The sequence below is a fragment of the Lactuca serriola genome, chromosome 2 (assembly GCF_051521515.1).
Source record: "Lactuca serriola cultivar US96UC23 chromosome 2, Lser_US96UC23_V15, whole genome shotgun sequence".
Lineage (NCBI taxonomy): Eukaryota > Viridiplantae > Streptophyta > Magnoliopsida > Asterales > Asteraceae > Lactuca > Lactuca serriola.
Genome location: NC_136409.1, coordinates 139152612 through 139179041, shown reverse-complemented (window position 1 = coordinate 139179041; position 26430 = coordinate 139152612). Strand labels below are relative to the sequence as shown.

At 35.8% G+C, this 26430-nt stretch overlaps 4 protein-coding genes across 5 annotated transcripts; 3 read left to right on the top strand and 1 right to left on the bottom strand.

Moving 5' to 3' along the window:
* The first annotated feature begins 6177 nt into the window (after positions 1 to 6177).
* Positions 6178 to 11508, top strand: LOC145086867 (uncharacterized). Its single transcript, XM_079024708.1, has 18 exons — positions 6178 to 7602; positions 7722 to 7925; positions 8022 to 8126; positions 8196 to 8261; positions 8349 to 8513; positions 8600 to 8674; positions 8760 to 8917; positions 8987 to 9122; positions 9205 to 9274; positions 9356 to 9483; positions 9574 to 9816; positions 9917 to 10009; positions 10142 to 10227; positions 10307 to 10373; positions 10469 to 10535; positions 10626 to 10762; positions 10855 to 11013; positions 11098 to 11508. Exons 1-18 carry the CDS (start codon positions 6349 to 6351, stop codon positions 11248 to 11250), a joined length of 3366 nt encoding a protein of 1121 aa, XP_078880834.1. The 5' UTR covers positions 6178 to 6348; the 3' UTR covers positions 11251 to 11508.
* A 2469-nt stretch (positions 11509 to 13977) lies between these two features.
* On the bottom strand, positions 13978 to 18094 carry LOC145086866 (tubulin alpha-5 chain-like). Its single transcript, XM_079024707.1, has 6 exons — positions 17791 to 18094; positions 16925 to 17142; positions 16634 to 16833; positions 16058 to 16566; positions 15663 to 15981; positions 13978 to 14163 (listed from the first exon to the last, which is right to left on the bottom strand). The coding sequence occupies exons 1-5, from the start codon at positions 17901 to 17903 to the stop codon at positions 15666 to 15668; spliced, it is 1356 nt and encodes a 451-aa protein (XP_078880833.1). The 5' UTR covers positions 17904 to 18094; the 3' UTR covers positions 13978 to 14163; positions 15663 to 15665.
* On the top strand, positions 14638 to 15531 carry LOC145090467 (ethylene-responsive transcription factor ERN1-like). The gene has a single exon (XM_079028661.1). It carries the CDS (start codon positions 14720 to 14722, stop codon positions 15449 to 15451), a length of 732 nt encoding a protein of 243 aa, XP_078884787.1. The 5' UTR covers positions 14638 to 14719; the 3' UTR covers positions 15452 to 15531.
* A 421-nt stretch (positions 18095 to 18515) lies between the features above and the next one.
* On the top strand, positions 18516 to 20331 carry CSD3 (copper/zinc superoxide dismutase 3). Of its 2 annotated transcripts, XM_079024705.1 has the most exons (7): positions 18516 to 18683; positions 18904 to 19005; positions 19213 to 19308; positions 19503 to 19534; positions 19675 to 19750; positions 19867 to 19920; positions 20190 to 20331. In XM_079024705.1, exons 1-7 carry the CDS (start codon positions 18527 to 18529, stop codon positions 20216 to 20218), a joined length of 546 nt encoding a protein of 181 aa, XP_078880831.1. In that variant the 5' UTR covers positions 18516 to 18526; the 3' UTR covers positions 20219 to 20331. The 2 variants fall into 2 exon arrangements, with proteins under 2 accessions (XP_078880831.1, XP_078880832.1); XM_079024706.1 differs by lacking the exon at positions 19213 to 19308.
* Positions 20332 to 26430: the final 6099 nt, after the last annotated feature.

Below are 26430 nucleotides of genomic sequence, written 5' to 3'. Positions count from 1 at the left end.
TTACTACGGAAGGTGATACACTTATCAGTGATGAGACACTGATAGGTTTGGATGAACCTAACAGTTACGCGGAAGCCATGGCAGGCCCTGAGTCAGCCAAGTGGAAAGAGGCAATGGACAGCGAGATACAGTCCATGTATGACAATCAAGTTTGGAACTTGGTTGAGAATGTACCAGGTCGTAAGACTGTAGGGTGCAAATGGATATTCAAGAAGATGACCGACATGGATGGTAAGGTACACACTTATAAGGCACGACTGGCTGCAAAGGGTTTCTCACAAACTCCGGGAGTTGATTATGATGAGACCTTTTCTCCAGTGGCCAAGATTAAGTCTATTAGGGTTCTGTTAGCCATAGTCGCATTTCATGACTATGAAATATGGCAAATGGATGTCAAAACCGCTTTCCTTAATGGAAAGTTGGCTGAAGATGTTTACATGGTTCAGCCAGAGGGTTATGTCAGTACATAGTACCCCAATAGAGTTTGTAAACTCGAGAAATCCATTTATGGATTGAAACAGGCACCTCGCAGATGGAATCTTTGCTTTGATGAGAAAGTTAAGGAATTTGGCTTTTCAAGGAGTGAAGATGAATCTTGTGTCTATATCAAGGCTAGTGGGAGCATAGTCAGCTTTTTGGTACTGTATGTGGATGAAATACTACTCATAGGAAATGACATCCCAACTCTACAGGAAGTTAAGTCCTGGCTTGGGAAGTGTTTCTCTATGAAGGACCTATGAGAAGCTGCCTATATTCTAGGGATAAGGATCTTGAGAGACCGGAGTAAAAGACTAATTGGACTTAGTTAGAGTACATACTTGGATAAGGTGCTGAAGAGATTCGGCATGCAGGACTCCAAGAAAGGAGAGTTAACCATCCAGAGTAACGCCAGATTGAGTAAGACACAAAGCCCTAGTACTAAGGCTGAGGTAGCAGAAATGAGTCGAATACCTTATGCTTCGGCTGTAGGATCGATCATGTATGCTATGACGTGTACTCGACCTGATGTAGCCTTTGCCTTGAGCATGGTTAGCAGGTACCAGGGGAACCCTGGCAAGGCACATTGGATTGCGGTAAAGAATATCCTCAAGTACCTACGGAGGACTAAGGACTGGGTCCTTACCCTCGGTGGGAGTGACGACTTGAGAGTTGTAGGGTATAGTGATGCTAGCTTTCAGACTGATAGGGATAATTTCCGCTCTCAGGCAGGCTGGGTCTTTACCCTAAACGGAGGAGCAATTTCTTGGAAGAGTTCCAAGCAAGAGACAGTGGCTGATTCAACTTGCGAATTAGAGTATATTGCAGCTAGCGAGGCAGCAAAGGAGGCGATATGGATGAAGAACTTCATTGGAGACCTTGGAGTTGTACCAGCTATTAAAGAGCCAATGGAAATTTTCTGTGACAGTGAAAGTGTTGTTGCCTTAGCCAAGGAACCAAGGGATCACGGGAGATCCAGACACATCGACAGAAAATACAATTTCATTAGACATCGAATAGAAGAAGGACTCCTCGTGGCGAAGAGGGTATCATCGGATGAGAATCCAGTAGATCCCCTCACGAAGGGACTGACTCGGGTTAAGCATCTCCAGCATGCTCGGAGCATAGGGCTGAAGGATGATATTAGATTTACTAGTTATATAACCTCGAAATTTGTAAAGCATAATTAACATTAGATGATGAATAAAAGGTGTTTTATTTATGAGTAAAGTGTTGCTATCTCTTGTCGATCGTTTACTATATTTTTTTTGCATGTTTTGACTTCCATAATAATTATGTTTGGTATATCATATTATTCAAACCTCCACAGTCGGTCATATGTCGGAAGTAGGTATGAATCAAGACTGTCATGATTGGTTGCAGAGGTCTAAGGTGTTGGACATGGCTACAACAATCATGAGTGCTCATAAGTTCTGAGCATTGGACTCAACCCACGCTCACTAGAATCACTTCATGGAATTTATCTCGAGTGATTGTGAGACGGTAATACCATATAAGTCTTCAAACCTAGAGATATGATTTGTTACTTATGAGTTGGTTATGCATTGATTGTACGAAAACACATTGGTAACTCGATGTTATAAAACGTGCTCTTGTGTATAATTCAATGAGTGGTAGAACAAACATATGATTCGAAGTTTATATATTCCTTCTTGGATTAGAAGCTGATATCTGGGCCCCTCGATGATTTTGTTTTGACCTATGTACCGGGCCCGGTCAGAACTAAGTTGATGTGCTCAATTAAGTTCTTTGTCAAACAAATCGGAAATCGGGAAACAAACTGCTGGACAATAAGTAAGACATTGTTCCATGTATTTGCCCGGCTGATATCTCGAACAGAGGATTATATGATCACTTATCTTAAATGGCGTATCATCATCTTCTCAGTTCCGAGAGACCTTGAAAGAGCTACGATTGCTGATTGGTTCCTGAAGTACTGCAGTTATAGTTATTAGACTTATCCAAGTGGGAGACTGTTGGATAAGGTGTCTAAGTCCATAACTATTTCTGGTATGTACTTGACCCGACCCGGCATGGTCCATTTGGGTTGCATGACACCATGCAATTGGATAGACTAAATGAGAGAAACAACACTTGTGGATTATTAATATATTATAATTTATAATATATTAATAATATTATTTAATTAGTTTGATCAATAATTAATTTAGAATTAATTAAGTGATCAAAAGATAACTAATTAAATATATGGGTTGATTATGTAAATCATCCATAACTTGTATAGTGGGCAAAGAAGCTCCATGGATTATCAAGTTGGGTTCCACCCATAGGATGCTCCATGGATGCTCCATGGGAGTTACAAATCCATGGGTCATGGAAATGAAGAGTCATGACACATTAGGGTTTACATGGTGTAACCCTAGATGTGTCAACACTATATGAGAAACCCATTCTCCACTAAAATCGGCTACATATAAGAAACAAGAGGGCTAGGCCGATTTTAGAAGTGTGTATTCTCTCTAAAGTCATTCCAAAAGCATTTGGTGTTGTGTGAAGCATTTGAGGCATCACACTTGGGGTGCTATGCTCACAAGGTTTCAAGGATCATAAGCAACAACAAGGTAAGTTATTCTATCTTTCATTCAAGTTAAAAATTGTTCCCCATGTATGCTAGATAGGAATATAACCTTGGAATTCAACTTTGCATGATAATTAGACAAACATAGATCCAAGGTTATTAGGGTTGCATGTACACTTAGGAAGTGTTAGAATGCTCAAAACCCATCACTTATTTCCTCTACGATTGGTTCAACCATGTCAGGCTGTATGGTGTGGCTGCATTCTATAGGGTTTAGTGTTGTTCTCTCGACTATTATGATCCCTTCTTCAGAAGGGAACTCGAGTAATCCATGCACTGTATACGGGACCATATGCAAATTCCATAGGCCCATTCTTCATAGAAACATATTGTAAGGAGAAGACGCCTTTATTATGAGGAAATTTGCTAACCGAGCTCCCATTATCTACATAGATCCTTCATATTGGTGTCCTTCCCATTGCTCTAATAATTATTAAAGGCTCAATACCCTAATAATCGAAAGGTACCAAATCATGATGGTTGAACTCGATGTTGACTAATTTTCGCTTCTTGATCGACTTACTACTATCATATCTTCCTATTATCATGGCAATTTCAGCGTCATATATCTGTGCTTGTTCTTTCTTCTGGGTACGCTCTCGCCCCTCTTTATGCGTTCAATTTTCCCTTTTTCTCTCTTTAGATTTTCGCATTCTTCCGTTGCATGACCCAACTTTTTATGGAAATCACAATACTTGGTTGGGTCCTGAAGGTACTTTCTAGTTCTGTCGACATTGCTTTCTTTGCTCAAATTATTGGGAGTGTATGCTTCATATGTTTCTTGTCGGTATGGTTGGTGCTGATCCTGTTGTCTACCTTTGCCACTATGTGGAAATCTTCGATTTTGACTAAACCGAGGATTGTTACCATCAAACGGTATATTATGTTGTTAGGTCCGTTCTTCTCGCCTCCCTCCTTTTGCGACTGTCTTTCCTTTTATTCTTGTTTTTTTTCCTGCACTTTCTGCCTCTTTCCTTAAGAAGTAATTGACTCTGCGTATAATTTCTTATGCATTAACCCATTATTCGCCTACTAATTTGCAAAATAACTCTCCATATAAGAGTCCGTACGTAAACGCTGCTACGATCATGGGGTCTTTTCTCGTTGGCATCTTTCGAATGATTTCATTGAGTCGCTTGAAGTAGGCTTTATTGGACTCCCCTTCACGCCGTCAACATGCAAATATCGCGTGTTCCTGTTTCTGGAACATCCTCTTATGAATAAAGCTATTATAACATTTTTGACATAGCTCTTCAAAGCATCATATACTTAGAGGAGCTAAACTTGTTAACCAATATCGACCAGATTTGTCAAAAGTTCTAGCAAAGTATAAGCTTCATAACTTTGGTCAATTGGAATTATCTTGATCGCCCATTGAAAAGTTGAGACATGGTGTTTTGCTCATTTCTTTCCATTTGCTGCTTTCTCATGGCTCTGAAGCTTTTGGAAGCTTCGAATTCATCCATATCCAATTCTTCCGCTTCCAAATTATTTTGGCTTATTCATCCACCCTATACTCATAGGCCTTTCGACGTCATGTTTTTGTTTTTCACCACTGTTGCAATATGTGTCGTTTCTTCAGTCCCTTCAAGATTTTGCATTCTCGGGATAAGACTCACATTGGCAACTTGGCTTTATTCGTTGACTATTTGTTGCAGAGTCATACAGATGACGCCACTTGCTGTGCCCCCAACTTCACCTTCTATCGATTGTATGAGTTAAAGATTCCTTCACGGTTAATAAACCTAGAGACAACAAATAACTTGTAAGTTGATTGGCCGGGAGGGGATCCCGGACCAACGCTCCGATGATAAATTCAGTAATGACCTTAAGAAAATATGTTGTAAGTCATATGGAGCTCAATAGAATGTGTGTGTATGATCACATATCTTGTAAAGTGGTTTTGGTTACTTATTTATAGTATATGTCAGGCGACGGCGACATCTTCATGCGCCGAGCATGTTTGCCATATTGCCGCATTAATGGTCATATACCTGAAGGTATACTCTTATGTACTTGCTAGCCGTCTGACAACTGTTTATTGCTAGCAAAAGGATCCATTAGTCACACATCGTAGTACCGCCTGTATTGCTTTGAGTTCCAATGTCCTTTGATGCTGTTGTGATGACACCTTGTACTTTAGTTGTTACTTTATGTGGTTCGGTACACATACCTAGTTCGGTATACACTTGGTCCGGTATATACCTGGTCCGATATATACCTGTTGCGGTATATATATATACTTGGTTCGGTATATACATGGTTTGATATAGTAAGGGTATGTGCATAGCTTCATGCTAGACTATACCATATTAATGGACAAACGTTACGTGAAATCGTGTCATATGTTAGAATTCCGTTTAACGTTTATGCTTTTGACGACATAGATGATTGAAAATTATCTTTGCAACTATTATATTTTTTTGAATGTTTATCGAATCCGGACCCATCAAACTAAATGTATTTTCTAAATTCATTATTTCAAAACTTGATAAATTTCTTTTTTATATATTTTTAAACCAAAAGGTTTGTTCAAGACAAACTTGTTTTAATTGATACCAAACCATTATTATTATTATTATTATTATTATTATTATTATTATTATTATTATGATTCCAGTGATATTCTTGCTATACAAGCATAGTCACCATGATATATCTTAGTAACATGCCAAGGTTCAAAAAATAATATTTTTTTATAAAAAATCTTAGCTAATAAATGAAAATCATTTTGCTGTCTTATTTTCTTTTATTTTGCCACATGGTTTTTTCTGTTTTTATTTTTATTTTCTACTTGGTATTTTTTGAGGTTTATGATTTTTTATATTAAATTCCCAAAATTTACAGTTATATATGGAATGTTTTTATTTTATTAATATAAAATTATCATTATATTAATTTGAGAATAAACTCATATAAATGTTACAAATTTATTGAGTTTTTTTTTTCAACTTTAATATTTATATATTAATATTAATTTTCATTTTTAATAAACTGATACGGCGTCTCACAAAAATAAATAAATAAATAATAGTAGTTTTGATGGCGTTGGCTTTTATTTGGTTCTACAAGGTTTTTGCGCCAATATAGAAAGAAGCCAAAGAGGAAAAAAATATTATCACTGTGTCCAAACACTCCTTATAGGCTCCAGCCTAAAACCCTCTTCCCTCCATCTCTTCAAAAACCACCACTCTTTGGAGGGAGATATCATCTCACAAAACCGCCGCCGGATAACCACAACCGCTGCATCCATGGCGTCTTCCGTCAATCGTCCTACCGATCTTGAATTGGCTCAGGTAGCGGCCATCCTCGGTTCCGACAACTCACAATTCGAAACCCTAATCTCCCACCTCATGTCCGCCGCCAACGACCAGCGTTCACAAGCCGAAACCCTATTCAACATATGCAAACAGAACCATCCAGATACCCTCGTCCTCAAGCTCTCGCAACTCCTCCATTCCTCACCTCATGCCGAAGCTCGTGCTATGTCTGCCGTTCTTTTGCGCCGCATCCTCACCATCGCTTCCGATGAATCTCAATCGCAAACTCTGTACCCTTCTCTTTCGCCTACCACCCAATTAACCCTGAAATCAACCTTACTTGAGTCCGTTACAAGAGAATCATCTAAATCTATATCCAAAAAGCTATGTGACACTGTTTCCGAGCTTGCATCGTTGGTTTTGCCTGAAAATGGATGGCCGGAGCTTTTACCTTTCATGTTTCAGTGTGTTACATCTGGAAATCTTAGGCATAGAGAGAGTGCTTTGTTGATTTTTGCACAATTAGCTCAATACATTGGAGATACACTTGTGCCTTATCTAGACACTTTACATGCTGTTTTTCTAGGATGTTTAGGCACAGGGACAGATCCCGATGTAAGAATTGCAGCCTTAAGCGCTTCAATCAATTTCATTCAGGCTCTAGAGGAAGCCTCAGATAGGGACAAACTCCATGATTTGTTGCCTTTAATGATGCAAACATTAACAGAAGCATTGAACTCAGGGGAGGAGTCCACTGCACAGGAGGCTATAGAGTTGCTAATTGAATTAGCAGGCACCGAACCCAGGTTTTTAAGGAAGCAAATAGCCGAAGTTGTGGGTGCAATGTTGCAAATCGCAGAGGCTGAAACTCTAGAAGAGGGAACTAAGCATTTGGCAGTTGAGTTTGTGATTACTTTGGCTGAAGCTAGGGAGAGGGCACCAGGGATGATTAGGAAGCTGCCACAGTTCATTAAGAGATTGTTTGAGATACTGATGAAGATGCTACTGGATGTTGAAGATGACCCTGCTTGGCATAGCGCTGAGGTTGAACATGAGGATGCAGGGGAGTCTAGCAATTACAGCGTTGGTCAAGAATGCTTGGATAGACTTTCTATGTCTTTGGGTGGAAATACCATTGTTCCTGTTGTCTCCGAGATTTTGCCAGCTTATTTAGCTGCTCCAGAGTGGCAGAAGCACCATGCTGCACTCATTGCATTGGCTCAAATTGCAGAAGGGTGTTCAAAGGTACCATTTTTAATAATTTTTTGTTTTGGTTTCCATGTACATCACTGTTGATGACATTTTGTAATGAAATTGTTGTGTTATTATTGCAACTTATTCTTTTTGTTTTCTCATCGATTCAGGTCATGACAAAGAACTTAGAGCAAGTTGTGTCAATGGTGTTGAACTCATTTCAAGATCCTCACCCTCGTGTTAGATGGGCAGCCATCAATGCAATTGGTCAACTGTCAACAGACTTGGGCCCAGACTTGCAAAACCAGTATCATCATCTTGTTCTTCCAGCACTAGCTTCAGCAATGGATGATTTCCATAATCCACGAGTTCAGGTGAGTAAAGATACTACTAATGAGTAATGATATGTTTTTATCTTTATATCTGTATCTGTACATTTCATTGTTGTATCATGTATGCATGTTTTTCAGGCACATGCTGCTTCAGCAGTTCTCAACTTCAGTGAAAATTGTACATCAGAACTTCTACAACCTTACTTAGATGGGATTGTGGGGAAATTACTTGTACTTTTGCAGGTATATATATTTTGTAGTAACCTTAAAAGATATGAATATATGAATACTGAATCATTTTTGTATTTCCAGAATCCAAAGCAGATGGTGCAAGAGGGGGCTTTGACTGCTTTGGCATCTGTTGCTGACTCATCTCAGGTATTATTCATCATTTCATCTTCATATTCTCTCATTAACTTGTTTATTTTCTTTAAATTGGTTCTCACATAGTTTATGATTTTACAGGAGCATTTTCAAAAGTATTATGATGCAGTTATGCCATACTTGAAAGCTATACTGATGAATGCAACTGATAAAACCAATCGTATGCTTCGGGCCAAATCCATGGAGTGTATTAGTTTAGTTGGAATGGCTGTTGGAAAAGATAAGTTCAAAGATGATGCTAAACAGGTATACTTTTATATATTTATATATGTAGTTTACGAATGTTTTTATATTTTCATCTTGGAAACTTATAATTTGTTACATGATTCAAGGTTATGGATGTCCTTATGTCACTTCAAGGTTCCCAATTGGAGACAGATGATCCAACAATAAGCTACATGTTACAAGTATGCTTCTTTTCTTTTTCTTAAATTTTTTAAAACAGATTCATTTTGAATTAAAGATTATAATTTATACATTTTTTGTTTGTAGGCATGGGCAAGACTCTGCAAGTGCCTAGGGCAAGATTTTCTCCCTTACATGAATGTTGTGATGCCACCATTGCTTCATTCTGCTCAACTTAAACCAGATGTTACAATTACTTCTGCTGATGATTCAGATGATGATATTGATGAGTCTGATGACGAAAGGTGTGATTTTCAGTTAATGACCATTTTGCCCTTCTGTTTGTGAGTAACGAATGGCTGTTGATATTGCAGCATTGAGACTATCACACTTGGAGATAAGAGAATAGGGATCAAAACTAGTGTCCTCGAGGAGAAAGCTACAGCATGCAACATGCTTTGTTGCTATGCTGATGAATTAAAAGAAGGGTTTTTCCCATGGATCGATCAGGTGAAAATGAAATGAAATACCTTTTTTACCCTTTGTTATCTTTTTACATTTTGGCTTAACTTTTTAATAAAAACCAATGCAGGTTGCACCAACATTAGTACCACTTCTTAAATTCTATTTCCATGAAGAAGTTAGGAAGGCTGCAGTTTCAGGTGAAATGAAATACCTCTTTTACCCCTGATAACTTAATGTTAATGTTTATCTAAATGTTGACTTTTTCTTTGACTTTTTAGCTATGCCTGAGCTTATTCGATCAGCAAAACTAGCTGTTGAAAAGGGGCAATCTCAGGGTCGCAATGAGTCATATGTAAAACAGCTGTCAGACTATATCATACCAGCTTTAGTAGAGGCTCTTCACAAGGTTATTTTCGTCATTCTCCCTATTTGTTGACTTTCATTTGTTCATCTAACAAGATTATGAATCTTTATTTTATTGACTTTTGGTTTTTAGGAACCTGAGACTGAAATCTGCTCAAGTATGATTGATTCAATCAAGGAGTGTGTGCAAATCTGTGGGCCCCTTTTAGATGAAAATCAAGTTAGAAGCATTGTTGAGGAGATAAAACAGGTGATCACTGCCAGCTCAGCAAGAAGAAACGAAAGGGGCGAAAGAGTCAAAGCAGAGGACTTTGATGCAGAAGAAGGGGAAATGTTGAAAGAAGAAAACGAGCAAGAGGAAGAACTTTTTGATCAAGTATACGCTCTTATATTATATAATCTATTTTTTATTTTTTTATAAATCTGTTTATGCTAATAAATTATTCTAAATATATTTTCTTTTTTGTTAAATCTAGGTTGGTGATTGTTTGGGTACTCTACTCAAGACTTTCAAGGCCCCATTTCTACCTCTTTTTGATGAACTCTTGCCTTACTTGATGCCATTCTGGGTGAGTATCGAATAACATTAATTATAATATATATATATATATATATATATATATATATATATTTAAATAATTATTTTTCTTTTTTAGTTTTTATACAAAATACTAACAATAAGCCCTACATTTTAAATTTAGGGCAAGGATAGGACCTCTGAGGAGAAAAGAATAGCAATTTGCATATTTGATGACGTGGCAGAGCATTGTGGAGATGCAGCTCTAAAGTAAAAGCTTTTTTCATTCTTTTGTTACTTTAGTATCATTATTTTAAAAAAAAATTATAATTTTTATATCTTGTTACAGATATTATGAAACTTTTCTACCCTTGGTGTTGGAGGCATGCAATGACACAAGCACAGATGTTCGCCAGGTCAGCATAATTTAATTTAATATCAAACTATTATCATTTTATTTTTTTTATTTAATTCTAATTCTAAATAATAAATATATTTGTGTGGCTTGCAGGCAGCAGTTTATGGTGTTGGAATTTGTGCAGAGTTTGGTGGAGCTGCATTCAGACCTTTTGTTGGTGGTAGGATTTTATTTGCTATAATAATAAAAAAGAAAAATAAATAATAAACAAATTTAATGAAAGTAAGTTGCTATTTTTTCTTTTTTTCAGAGGCTCTTACAAGATTAGATGGTGTGATAAGAAGGCCAGATGCATTACATGCAGATAATGTAATGGCATATGACAATGCAGTTTCAGCTCTTGGCAAAATATGCCAATTCCATCGTGATTCCATCAATGCTGCTCAGGTACTTTTTTTTTTTTTTTCTTTTTAACAAAATCTACATTTTTGGTCCCTCAGTTTGTCTTATATTTACAATTTTGGTCCCAAACTTCTCAGATTGTTCCAGCATGGCTAAACTGCTTGCCACTAAAAGGAGATTTAATCGAGGCGAAAGTGGTCCACAATCAGCTTTGTTCAATGGTGGAAAGATCGGATGGGGAACTGTTAGGCCTTAACCATCAGTATCTTCCGAAAATAGTCTCCGTCTTTGCGGATGTACGCTTTTAGTCCCTCGACTTTTTTCTTTCTTTCTCGTTTCATATTTTTTTAATTTTTTTTTGTTTTGTTTTGTGGTGTTAGGTTTTATTTGCTGGGAAAGATTTGGCATCTGAAGAAACAGTTGGGCGAATGATTAATCTGTTAAGAACACTTCCACCATCTACCTTGGCTTCAACTTTCTCATCTTTACAACCTCAACAACAGCTTGCTCTTCAATCTGTGCTTTCATCTTAAGTCTTGAATTAAAGGTTTTGTATGATTTTGGTAAGTGTGTGCATTATTTGTTTTTATTTATGGTTGATTCATTTTTGCATGCATTTGGTGTTGAAAGTGAGAGAAATAGGTTTAGGGAATGAATGAATTTTGCATATAGATACTACAAATCGTTTTTGTTTATTTTGTCATGAGAGAGATGAAAGAGTTTTGTATTGGTTTTGGATGTTGAGATTTGTGACTTGTATTTAAGGATTTTAAAAATTTGGTGGTTTTATATTGGTTTGATCATTGATGTGATATTGTGATGTTACAATATTAAAAATGTATAATAAGTGAATAGTTTGTGTTTATATATAAATCCATGAATATGTGTATAGTAGGAATAGTGTCGTTTTCCACACAACGGCATAAAACCAACATTTTTAAATAATAAAAAAGATTCGAGTCATTTTGTTTTATATACTGATTTGAAATAGTATGTTATTCCCACTTGTTAATTTTTAAACATAATTATGTTGGCGTAATCTTAAAAAGGCATGTTAACCACTTCTGACGTTGTCATATTAAAGATCATATTTGTTAGGTATTAACAAAAAAACCCATTGGATTATTCCTTTTTATCTCCTTTAACTTAAAGATCAATTAGTTTTTTATATGGCCTTAACCCTTGTTTTCTCGGATTTAACAAAATGACGAAATGTTTACAAAAAATAAGCTCGCAAATTACGAGATAAGACAAAAAGGGCCCACAAATCACCACATCAAAAGTTCACCCTTGTTGCACTTAGGTTGTTTTTTGTCCCCATCATCGTGAAAAATGAGCAAAAATCATCTTATTTTTTACAATTGTGGATTGTAAATGCTCCTGTGTTGCAAGTAAGTAATCATTAATTCTTCATTTTTGTATAGATGTAACAATTGTAAATGTTTCAAGAACATTATGGCGAATATGGTTTACATTTTAGGTTATTTTGTATTTGTTATTGTAGTTCTATAAGCATACATTATTATTTTCCATACTAAAATTGAAGTAGTGTTAATAGAACATGAACTGGAGTAGTGTTAATAGAACAATAATTATCAACATGAATTATGAACACATTCGTGAGTGCGAGCATATAAGACAACATGTCTGCAAATGATGCAAATTCTCACAATGTTGTTTTTATCGCAAGTGTTTGATATTATTTGCGTAGTTGTAACTATATATTTTCGTGAGTTTGTAACTGTATTTTCACGAGTATTTCAATACCTAGTTATATTCTTTAAAATAGCATTTGAACTAGGGTTATTACCCTCCATATTATCCATCAAAGACAAGGTGCACTTTATAGACAAAATAAAGGAGACGTTGTCTCATTCTCTAGCTTGTATGTCCCTATTTATGGCTTCATGTTCTGGGTCCCACTTAGAACTTCGAAACACGAATAAGCATCTACTAAGAACCCATACAATGCAACCAAAAGGCTCCTATCCCAACATGTGTTACCCTCTTCCTTATACATCCATATGAGTTAATTTCGATATTGACATTAATTTCTAATCACAAAATATTACCTTCGTTTATTAGGATGTTACTAAACATCCACAACTGCAACATACACCAAACAAAGGTGAACTGTCTTTTCAATGCCAAATAGATGTCCCCTTGACCTCATCTATACATAAGAAGATACTTATCCCTCACTAGTCATGGTACATATGAGGTAAGCATGACAATGATAAAGACCATGTACATGGATTGCAAACCATTCGGATCAAGCTTTTAGACAACATTATGTGACTTAGAGGGTTTTTGGATAAATTAGATTATAGTTTATTTGTGGTGGGAATAAACAATAAACAATATGCAAGGAGGGAGAAGCTTATTAAAAAATTAGTTTATTTTGCTTATCTCTACCACAATAAACTGATTTTTAAAGATTCCTATCAAAACACTTAAACTTAGCTTATTGTGGTGGGAATAAGCATAAACAATAAGCAATGAACACCCTCTTTTTCCTCTATCCAAACACCCCCTTAGTAAAGAAATATACGAAATCTTTATGCAGATTAGACAGGAAACCGAGTCCTATGAGAGCTTAGAGTAACACTCAGGATGACATCGATCTAATATGCCACGAGGATGGATAATTATGACCATATGCACTCGCGAGACAAATTTGTTGGTTATGTTAGTTGGATAAATAATTACATAAGCATCATCAACAAATTGATTTCAATTCTTAATCACAAAATATTATCTTAATTATTTACAGATTAGGTTTTGGTTCTTGTATTCATATGTATCTACTTGAGTCAACTACTCCAAAATTCTATTTGTCCTAGAAACCCGGCTCAATTTTCTCAATTAAAAAAACAAATAAAAGACGCTAAAAGAATATAATGAAGATTAACACTAGGGCAAAACAAGTGAAAACACATCGACTATTTTATTGACCTCTTTCCACAGGTAATCATGTTTTTCTTTCATCCCTCGGAAAATTGTATTGACGTTTAAGACAAGTCCAAACATAGAATTGAATTTAAAATATTTGTCATTTTCTCTAATTAAACACTTTCTGGTTGAGACTCTGGTATTTGGGGTTATCTAGATGATATCTAATTTTCCTCCACGTGGCAGTATATTAGAGTATCTTCCCTTTTTTCATATCGAAATTTGACCCATTAAACTTCTTTTATCTCCGAAACACCCCCTAATGTTTACCAATAAATAATAACTTCTACATTAAGTATACAACAAAATAATTAATTTGGTTATTAATTTATAGAAATTTTAATTTATTTTTCATTATTTGGTAGGCTTAATTTATTTTTACATAAGCCTTGTTACGAATCAAGGCTCAAACAAATTATACAAATAATAGAAACCAAATGCATGCGACCTTCATTCCAAGCAAATCTCGAGGCCTTCTTTGTTCAAATACGCACCTACAAAAAGCAAAAATAACATATATAAATACTTTTGAAACTCAAGTGTCTTTTTATCAAAAACAACATAAATCAGGGTCCAACTTTGTCCAATACAAAATTACAAGGGTAATAATGTAGAAAATACAAAAAGGTTGTGTAAGATTTACAATACTTTACTTCCCATGCATATGCTTGGTCTTATACGACCAAGTCCATGATGGAGGTTAAATTGACATCTTAACCCTCTTGTTATATCAGGTCCATACCCATGTCCAAGGGTAAATCAGTCATCTAACCACATGGAATGTTTAGTATAAAAATAGCAACTTGGTCTTTCTAATTAGGAATAATTTGTCTTCTTAGAAAACTAAAAGAATGTTCAACGCTAAAAACAAACACTAAAAACAAACATACCATAGAAACCTCAGAAATCATGTACACACCTATACATACACCCTATATCTATATCCATATATATATACACACCAACATAAAGTAGGAAAACAAGGACATAGAAGTTAGAACAAGTGAACAACACGCTTGAGTTCACATCCAAAATCTCTCAAAACTCACAATGGAAATCCAATTCCAACAACAACCAAGAGTGTTGAAACCGAGGGGTAAAAACGGAAGTTCAAACAACAAATTTGTCGGAGTAAGGCAAAGACCTTCGGGTAGATGGGTGTCTGAGATCAAAGACACAACACAAAAGATCCGAATGTGGTTAGGGACTTTTGAAACCGCAGAAGAAGCAGCTCGAGCATACGATGAAGCTGCCTGTCTTCTTCGCGGCTCCAACACGCGTACAAATTTTATCACTCACGTCTCGCATAACTCCCCGATCGCGTCCCGGATCCGTAATTTACTCAACTCAAAGAAAATCGCAAAAAAACGAGATCAAGATTCTTCCGTTCCCTCGGTCTCAAATACTGCGTCCACCACTCCCAGTATCAATATCAGTATCAGTACCAGCACCAGCATCAACACTAGTATCAGTACCAGTACCAGTACCGGTAGTAATAGTGACAGTAACAGTGACAGTAGTAGTGAGAGTAACTGTAAGTTGTTTGATGATGCGTATAAGCCGGATTTGAGCAAGTGTTGTTCCGGAACGTTTGATAATTCGTGGGGTTATGGAGGAAGGATTGATAATATGGAGTTTAGTGAATTTGAGAGGATGAAAGTGGAAAGACAAATATCGGCTTCGTTGTATGCGATGAATGGGGTTCAAGAATATATTGAGACTGTGAATGATCCAAATGAAGGAATATGGGATCTTCCTCCTTTATGTTCTTTGTTTTGTTGAAGTTTCTAGTGTTTTTTTATTTTAGGATTTAATTGTGATTCTTGAAATAACAAGGGAGAGTTTTGAAAATGTGAAATGATGTATGTAGATGTTCTTGCTTATTGCTAATATGTAAGATTTCAACATAGTTTCATTACAAATCATTTGAAATATCAAAATATTGATTTCTTGATTTGAATTATATTTTTAAGAATTAAGACATAAGACATACCTCTTATTCTTCTTCTTCTCCTTCTCCCTGATCCTCTTCAGCATCTTGACCAACTTCCTCATAATCTTTCTCAAGAGCTGCAAGATCTTCACGTGCTTCAGAAAACTCACCTTCTTCCATTCCTTCACCAACATACCAATGCACAAAAGCTCTTTTTGCAAACATCAGGTCAAACTTATGGTCAATCCTATTAAACACCTCAGAAACAGCTGTGTTGTTACTTATCATACACACTGCACGTCTAGTTTTAGCAAGATTCCCTCCAGGCACCACCGTAGGTGGCTGGTAGCTTATCCCACATTTGAAACCAGTCGGACACCTGACACACAAACAAAATTACCATTTTACCCTTCCATTCATTTCACCAATTGTGAATCAAACAAAAGATTACATACCAATCAACAAACTGAACAGTTCGTTTAGTCTTCATGGATCCAACAGAAGTATTAACATCTTTTGGAAGAACATCTCCACGATACATCAAACAACAAGCCATGTATTTCCCATGTCTTGGATCACATTTAGCCATCATACTTGCAGGCTCAAACACAGCATTGGTGATCTCAGAAACAGAGCTTTGTTCATGGAAGGCTCTTGCAGTTGAGATGACAGGGGCATAAGAGGAAAGCATGAAATGGATACGAGGGTATGGGACAAGGTTGGTTTGGAATTCGGTGATGTCAACATTAATAGCTCCATCAAACCTTAAAGAAGTGGTTAAAGATGAGATGACTTGAGAGATTAAACGGTTTAAGTTTCTGTAACTTGGTCTTTCAATGTCTAAAGCCCTCTTGCATATGTCATATATGGCTTCATTGTCTAGAAGTACAACCACATCTGTGTGTTCTAGAAGGGAATGAGTTGATAATACACTGTTAAAAGGCTCAACAACTGCAGTTGACACCTGTAACAAATTTACAAAAATGAGAAAGTTATAACTTATAACTTATATATTTTATATATTATATAACCTGTGGAGATGGAAAGATACTGAAACCAAGTTTAGGTTTTTTCCCATATTCTACTGATAAACGTTCTAGAAGCAAAGATCCAAGGCCTGAACCAGTGCCACCTCCAACAGCATTGAAAACCATGAATCCTTGTAAGCCAGTACAGTTTTCAGCTAATTTTCTCACTCGATCAAGACATGTGTCAACGATTTCTTTTCCCACTGCATATATGAATTGAAAGAAATTTAAATATGATGTTGTGATTTTGAAATATGGTTATGAATCTGTTGATTATTGGTTTGCTTTTGTTACCTGTGTAATGGCCTCTGGCGAAGTTATTAGCTGCATCTTCTTTGCCAGATATGAGTTGTTCAGGATGGAAGAGTTGTCTGTAGCTTCCATTTCTGACTTCATCAATGACAGTGGGTTCTAGGTCAACGAATACAGCTCTGGGGACATGTTTTCCAGAGCTGGTTTCACTGAAGAAGGTGCTGAATGAATCGTCTGAAGTGCCTCCTCCACTGTTCTCACTGTATAATCAACAACTCATGATATGAATGACCCTCTTAGAAGAGAGAATCGATTAATAATCAAACACATCAAAGAGTACAGTAGTATGTAGAAATAGGACAACAAGATGTTGAAGGAAACTTGTGTTGTATGCATGATCACAAGCCATCATTAGGTTCTAATATTAAGTTAAAGTTATCATATATTATACTGTTTAGATGCATATCTTGTAACCTTCTGTTTCATGCTGTAAAGAAGCTGCTGAGATTAAGTGCAAAATTAGGTTTCTTTCAAATTATGATCAAATAAACGAAATTGTTGTATCACAAACACCAAAATCAATTCAGTAGATTCGATTTTAGAATTCATAGATCGACCAAAAACTATTACGAAAACTGAATGCCATCTGTGCCATATATAACCATATAATGCGTGTCTGATTGCATCAAGCATTGTTCTATTTGACGCAAGCCCTAAAATGGATCAAACTTACATTATTCCTATTTGATACAAACCCTAAGAACAAACAAATTTATATAGCTTAGAAATGTAACGGATTCGAATTTCCTCTTCCATTCCTTCATTCAAATCTCAAATGAATAATCAAATCCACGATACAAACAGCAAATTCTGATAGAAACAAAGCAGCACGAAGAACATGCACATACCCTTGCAGGAATCCATCGTTTTGAATTCCGTGTTCGAGACAATAAAGCTCCCAGCATGCATTGCCGACCTGAATCCCTGCTTGACCAATGTGTATGCTAACGATTTCTCTCATATTTATGTGCTAAAAATGTGATGATTTCTTCTGGAAATCCAATTGAAGAAGAAGAACAACAGATGGAGAATTGATCGAAATAGAAATGTGAAGAGAAAAGAAAAAGAAACTAATCGGGAAAGCGGTTGATACGGGATCCCAGTCGTTGGTTATTTATAGTTGGCGCCAACTTTCTTTGTTTTCGCTGTGCGTTGCACCTCCATTGTCTCTCATGCGTCCTCACAATTCACCAATCAATTTTTTCTAAAATAATTATTTAAAAAAATATATAAAAGAGAAGTAAATAAAGACAGTAAAAGAAAAATATTATAGGCTAATGTTTTAATATATTAAATATTATTAATTGTATCTCATATTTTCACTATGTAAAACATCTTTTACGTTCATGATTATTTATTTTATTAAATGGAATGAGTTACGTAGTGACGATAAAAGGATTTTACCATATGAAAAGTTATAATTACTGTAAAAAATGGAAGATGGAAGCATGATAAATATGATATAATTCATAAAACTAGTGAAGATCTTAAGATCATGACAGGTGAAAAAAGAGGGGCTAGTTTGTATTACTTTAAAGACGAGGGTGTTTATCGTAACTTGACTTCCAATATTTTGCTAGAGCGATGATAATAATGAAGCTCATGGTTGAAATCAACAAACGCCAGATAAGAAGAGCAACCGGAGTCGGCATAAAAATGGGTGGTTTGAAAGCGGTGGCAGTCATCACCGGCGGCGAAAGCTCCGTCAAAGGGTCTCTTCAGTTCTTCCAGGAAGCCAATGGTCTCTCATCTCTAGTACCACTGTTTGTGTCTGTGAGTTTTTGTATTGAGATTTGAGGGTTTGTTCTTCGAGCACCCGGTTTTCATTTTCGATTAACGAAAAATTATCAGGAAAAAGCTCTGTCAGTTGTTATATTTCTCTACGTCTGTGATTTTGCAGTTCAATTGCTACTCTGTTTTCCATGGATTTCGCTCAATGATTTTGTGTGTTTGAAAAACAGGGGCAACTCATGTGAGTGGTAAGATAACAGGGCTCAAACCAGGTCTTCATGGATTCCATATTCATGCTCATGGTGATACCACTAATGGCTGCATCTCCACAGGTACTCCTTATATCCACAGCACTCCGTTTTTTTGGCATCGAGAGTTTAAATTTTCAGTTCTAAATTATGAATATGACCTAGGTTTTTTGAACTATGCATTGAGATCTGATCACTTGATTTTGTTTACTTTTGTGATCATACTCCAAATTATGGTTAGATAGGTCCGATTTTCCTACCTTTTCATGTGTGATTTTGATATAAAATCAGGACCTCATTTCAATCCATTAAAGAATGATCATGGAGCTCCTCAAGATGATGTACGCCATGCAGGCGATTTGGGTAACATTGTTGCTGGTGAAGACGGTTTGTGCTCTTTGACCCATAAAACCATCAAATTTAGGCTCTGTGACATTTTGGCTATGTGGGTCCCATTTGGGAGAAATTATAACGGGAACCATAAAAATGAAAGATTCATGATAAAGAATGAAGAAAATGGTGTAAATAATAGAACCCTAATGTTCTCACTTCACATTTAACCATTTTTATTCATTTTGCAGGAATTGCTAATGTATCAATTGAGGATAAACATGTATGCATCTTATAACTCACATGTAGCTAGTTTTGTAATCTTTAATGGGGAAAATTGAAGATACCTTGATTAAGGAGATAATCAGATTGTTTATTTATTTTTATTTTTTTAATTGCTTTATCCTTTGAAACCTTGTATAGATTCCACTAATTGGGCAGCATTCCATTTTGGGGAGGGCAGTTGTTATTCATGCTGATCCTGATGATCTTGGAAGAGGTAAAAACTTATCGTTCATGACATAATCTTAGAAATCATTAAACTATTGATCATCATTTCAAGGGTATTCTTGGAATTAGTTATTTACTAATAAGTTGTGTTTTTTTGTGTGATAGGTGGACATGAACTTAGCAAGACAACTGGTAATGCTGGTGCTAGAGTTGGTTGTGGTAATTATTTGCATCTTTCCCTCTTGAATAATACTAAAGATTCTAAGAATGGATCAAGGGCATTCATGTCTTTTACATAGATGAGAGAGAATCCCGTTCCTACATTGTTCTGGTTTTTCGGATGTACAAGAAACTGCAATGTTCTGTCATGTCATGTCATGTTACTGTGTAACAGATGGCCTACATGATTTGAATTTGTTGCTCATTGTCTCAATCAGCTAATGTTCTTGACAAAGAAAACTAAAGTTTTTTTCATTGTTCTTTAACAGGTGTTATTGGACTTCAATCTTCTGTGTAAGCTAGGCTCCTTTATACTTTGTACAATATGCATATACTTGTTGATCATGTTATGAGATCCTAAAAATGAACTAAAGAAGCATGTTTGTTATTAGTTCACTTGCTTTGGTTGAATTTTTGACTTGTTTGTTTATGGTATGCATAAGAAGAAAAGGAACATGGCTGTAGATGAAGTATTGAGTCAAGGTATCTAGTTGTTGAGCTAAGGAAGCAAACTCATTAGGTCGTTACTTAAAGAAGAAACACCACTAAACCCTATTTCAATTGCTTAAGGGATTACTTAAAGAAGAAAACAAATAAAAACCCAACTCATGTAAAACAAGGTCTTATAAATCTTTGCGGCTGTTAATGACATTTCCACTATGTTTTTTTGACGGGAAAATGACTTACGAGCCCAACAAAGTTTCCAAACCGTTTAAAAAACCTCAATCATGTTTTGTCTGTTCAAAAAAACCCAACAAACTTGACATTTTGTCTAAAAAGTCCAATATAAAAGAAATAGATGACGTGGCTTATTACCGTATCAGGAAAATGACTTGTTAGACCAACGAAGTTTCCAAAACGTTTAAAAAACTCCAATCATGTTTTGAGTATTCACAAAAACCCAACGAACTTAAACAAAAAAAATTAGGATTTTTTGAACGGTTTGGAACTTTGTTGGACTTTTTAGACAAAAGGTTAAGTTCGTTGGATTTTTTTGAACAGACAAAACATGATTGAGGTTTTTTGAATGGTTTGGAAAGTTCGTTGGGCTTTTAAGTCATTTTCCCTTTTTTTGACCTCAGCAACCCTGTGATACACAAAATCGAGGCATATTGGTGGGTCAAACCACTCGACAAATGGGTTTCGATCCATTTCTTGATTATATCATGGAGTTCGTATAGTATGGATTGCCCAAAACATAAATCGCCATTTTTGGTGGACGGAGAAGAATCGGTTATTTAGGGAAGGAATTGGGTGTTATTTTCTTTTGAAACCATTTTCTTCTACAAAGGAAACCATTTTCTTCTTCAAACAAAATTATGTGGATCAAAACTATAATTTACTATTTGTTTTAGACAAAATTGCAAAAATGGTCCCTGTGGTATGCATTTTTTTGGGGTTTCAGTCAAAACCTCGACTTTTTTGGATTCATGATCCTTTTGACCTAGTTTGTATGTAAAATTGGTCCCCCGACTTAACTTCCGTTAAGTTGTTGCTGTTAACCCCCTTAGGTGCCTCCCACATGAGGGTATATTTGTCTTTTCACTTCTAAATGACCATTTTTGCATCTAAAAAAATATATCTTCTTTATTTTAAAAAAATTAATACCTATTTATTTATTTTAATAATTAAAAATAAGGTTTGTCTCTCTCTCTCTCTCTCTCTCTCTCTCTCTAAAAAGAAAACACACAATTACTCAAGCCCCAAACACTTCTTCCTTGCTGTGTTCATGTTTTGGAAAAGAAATCAATCCCACAAGTACTCAGTTTTTGTTGAAGTTCAGCAAGCGATACCCACCCAGGAACACGATTTCAATCTACTTCCTCCATTTCCATTGAAGATATAATAAAACCATCTGATTGCCTTCTTTTATTCACAACTAGTTCTTCTTGACAACAATTTGTGCCACTGACTGAGTGTCTTCTTCCTTCTAACCATCCAAGGTTGAGTTTGTAATTCATGGATTTGGAGACTTGTGATTCTTAATCTAAAACAGACCATTTTTTCCACTTTTTAATCGAACTTAATTTCTTTTGAGTGCTACCATGTTCAGAAGTTTCATCACTTGATACAGAAGGATTAAGCCATTCAACAGAAGCTAGCTTGAAGATATATCAGAAGTAAAAAAAGTCGAATTTTGAAGCTCGTTTTTGAGACCGGAATTGACCCATCTAAGATAAACAAGCTCACCGACTTCATTCAATCGACTTACCTGTAGATCTTCAACTTGTTTGCATAAATCTTCGTTTATTTGTCGTAATATGGATGCTTCGGATTTGATCTTTTGGATAAATTCGTTCTGTCAATCGTTAAAAGTTAAACCAAAAATAAATTGTAAGAAATTTAATGAAGTAAGAATTTGGAAGAGGTTACGCACCTCAGAATCTTTTGCTAAGGAAACTAGCTGAGACTCCATTGATAAAATCCTGCAACAGAGACTTCTCTTTTGAAGATGAAGCTCAACATTTAGTCGTCTTAATTTAAGAACATCTACCTCGACATTGTTAACAACTCCCTTCTCTAGATTTTCTTGTAACTGATGAGAATTCAACTATTCAGAGAGACTTGTGTTTTCTGATTCTAGCAAATCGATTTTTCTTTTATGAGAATCGATTTCACTCCAAGGGTCGGAGATGGGCACGTGGAAATGAACTCGACTGTGTTCATCGTAACGATTTCATAGAGAGCTTGACTGGGTCCAAGATTCAAACTCAACAAGAAACCACACGAATCTGAACAAGACAAATTCTGTGATGGCGACGAATTCAACATCACATAAAATGGCTAACTCTTTTGCTTTCTTCAGTAACCCATTTCATCTCTTTGAGAACGTCACTTGCCTACTGGTTGAGTTGTCTATTCTCCTGATTGCAATCTTTCCTCTACCCATCTTCCCCCTTCTGTTATATTTTGTTCTTGTTGCTAGGGCTTCATGATGTTAACAAGAGAGAGAGAGAACTTTTTATTTTTTAATTATTAAAATAAATAAATAGGTATCAATTTTTTTTTTAAAATAAAGAGGATATAGTTTTTTTAGATGTAAAAATGGTCCCTTAGGAGTGAAAAGACTAATATACCCTCATGTGGGAGGCACATGAGGGGTTAACAGCAACAACTTAACGGAAGTTAAGTCGGGGGACCAATTTTACATACAAACTAGGTCAAAAGGACCATGAATCCAAAAAAGTCGAGGTTTGGACTGAAACCCCAAAAAAATACATACCATAGGGACCATTTTTGCAATTTTGTCTTTGTTTTATAAACAATTTAAGTATTTTTTAATATATAAATATATTTATATAATATTAAAGTTAACATAATAAAAAAGTATATAAATGTATCTATATAAAATTAAATTAATGTAATAAGTTTGTATGGGTATGGGTATTAGGGTGAACCGGTGGGGGTAGGCATGTGGTTATGGACAGAGAGGTGTCAAGGTTGGTAGGAGTATATGTGTAGGATGGGGTGGTTGTGCATATGTGGATGAAGATGGAGGCAGGTGTAGGGTGAGATTGGGTAGGGGTGAACACGTAGTTATGGACATATAGGTGTCGGGGTTGGTGGGAGTATGGGTGTAGGGTTAAGGTGGGCATCGACACCGAATATGCTTGTTAGTGTTGACATAGACATATACGTGTGTGTACTTGTAGGAGTGTGTCTACTTGTAGGAGTGGGTGTGGATATATGGTGGGTATCATGGTAGGGTTGATTGTAGGAGTGTGGATATAGGGTGGGGTTGGATGTGTAGGTGTTGGATGTAGGGGATGAGGACTGGGTGGTGTGTGTGGGGGTGTGGGTATGAGAGTGAGGTGGGGTAGGGGTGAGCGTATGCTTATCTGTGGGTGGGATGTGGAAGTAGGGATGACAATGGGTATGGGGGGTATACCGGGTTTCGTGCTCCCCATCCCCATCCCCATCCCCATCCCCGTACCCGACTCCATCCCCATCGGGGATTAAAAATCTATCCCCATCCCCATCCCAATGGGTATCGGGGATCCCCAATGGGTAATCGGGATTTTCCCCGTTACAAAGTTTTGAACTTTTATGAAAAATAACTAATAATTATATATTAACTAACAAAACAAAATCTAACAGAACTAATATAAAACACTATAATCACTGAATGTCTTCAAACACAAACAATAACATTCAAGGTTACATATAAAATCATTTTTTTTTTTGCTAAAAAAGACATAAATTTTTTTCCCAAAACTATACGTTTGATTGTTAAAAAACCTTACTTTGTCTACTGAAAATTTGCTTATGCATTATTAAAAATAAAAACATAAGTAATACTATATATATATATATATATATATATATATATATATATATATATATATATATATATATATATATATATATATATATCGGGCACCCATCGGGGCCGGTTTCGGGTACGGGTATGGGTACCCGACAGGTAGAACCATCCCCATCCCCATCCCCACTTTTTATATTCGAGTAATACCCATCCCCGTCCCCATCTCCGGTCAACTCGGGTTAGGGTTTCGAGTACCCATCGGGTATGGGTTTTTTTTGCCATCTCTATGTGGAAGAGATGATGATAATATGTTTTAATTTGATGAATGATGACTAAAATAAAAAGATGTGAAAATGTATTTTTGTCTTTATACTAAACATATAAAACATTTAAAATCTTGGCCTTTAACCAAAGAATGAACAATTTCTTTAGACATATAAATTAATAGAATCTAAAAAAGTCGAACTCTTTTGATTTTGTTAATCAAATGAAATTTTTACTGGAATTTATATTCACATTCCTCCAAATTATTTTGAAATCGGTGAACAATACACACCCTAATGGATGCCAGGTTCACGTTTTATAAGGCTGTAGAGTGTATTTATAACATCGTAGCAAAAAAAGTTGTCACCTCCGTGTCACTTTGCCCACTTACACTAGGAAATAACTATCACTCCACCACCCCAAAATGTTGATCATATTGCACAAACCCCACAGTGGCGAAGCCAAGATCATAATAAAGGGGTATCCCGAAGAAAAAAAATGCATATTAGTTATGTTTTAAAGTTCACATGTTCACTCTTTGCTACCACTTATCATAATAAAGGGGTATCCCGTGTCACTTTGCTACCACTTACAATAAGAAAAAAAACGCAATTTCATTAGATTTAAAGTTCAACTTCCATAACAAACTTATGTTTTAAAGTTCACATATTCCTCTTTCATTTTACGAAAGCGAGTTATATTTTCAGTCTTAACATTCTCTAGTGCTTCCTTTTTCTACACTACAAATCAAAGCACTATTCAAAAAGCAGTCACATATTCTATTATGCAAATCAGTCTTCAAGAACTTCATTGCATAAAAACACCGTTCAACGGTTGCGGTTGCAACGAGCAAAACTAAAATTAGTTTTAATAATCTATAAACCAAAAGAAAAGAGAGGTGCTTCCTAGTTTTCACCAACAAACGAGAGAGGTCTGCAATTCCCTTCAAGTTGAAAAATCTCTCATCATGGAGCAAAGAGTGATAACAAATATCAAGTTGCCCATTAAGTTGTGTCCTTCCTAAATTGTCAAAATTGTTTTTGTGTATTTCGTTTAACTTTCACAACTTTACTTTATCAAAACTAGAAAATGAGTCACAATGACTCAAAGCCGCCATGTTCTCCATCAACTCTATGCCAACTTCACTAAATCTATCCCCAAATTCTTGAATTTGCATATCCAAAATAGTATTAAAGATCACAACTTCAAAATGATGTTGATTACTCTTGTCGGTCTTACGCTTTCATGGGGTAATATAATATTCCGACATGTCCACAATTCCAATACTATGCTTTTCTCAAAAAGCACATATCTTCTTCTAAATTTGTGGAAACCCATCTTTTCTAAAAACTAACAATGCTTTCTTTGTCCCTTTTACTAATAAAGTCGCTTCCAAAATATCTTGATCTTTTTTTTGAAGATGCTTTGACAAGGTATCCGTTAGACATAGAATTTCCAACATCAAGTGTAAAAGAAACACGAAATCAAGTGTCTTGAAATATGACAAAATACCCTTTACTTGATTACAGTTAGATAAAGTAGACCCCTCCTATTTGACATATTTAAGGATCGCAACAACTTCTACAAAAAATTTCAACAAACTTACAATTGTTCTAAAATGTGAGCCCCATCTAGTATCTCCGGCTCGAACAAGAGAAATCTATTGATTCAACCCTCTTCCTGTTTCAGTTTCACCAATACCAATTTCGGCTGCCACTCTTTCTTTTTGCATCTCTTGTATCATATCTTTTTCTCTTACAAGACCCACAAACGGCCGCAACCACCAAAGCTAGTTGTTCAAAGAATTCTTCAACATCATCATGTTTCTTTGTAACCACCACAACCACCAATTGAAGTTGGTGTGCAAAATAATGTATATAATGTGCGGAATTGTTTTCATTTAAAATAAAAGGTTTCAAACCGTTGAATGCACCGCTTATATTACTTGCTCCATCATAACTTTGTCCCCTCACATATATATT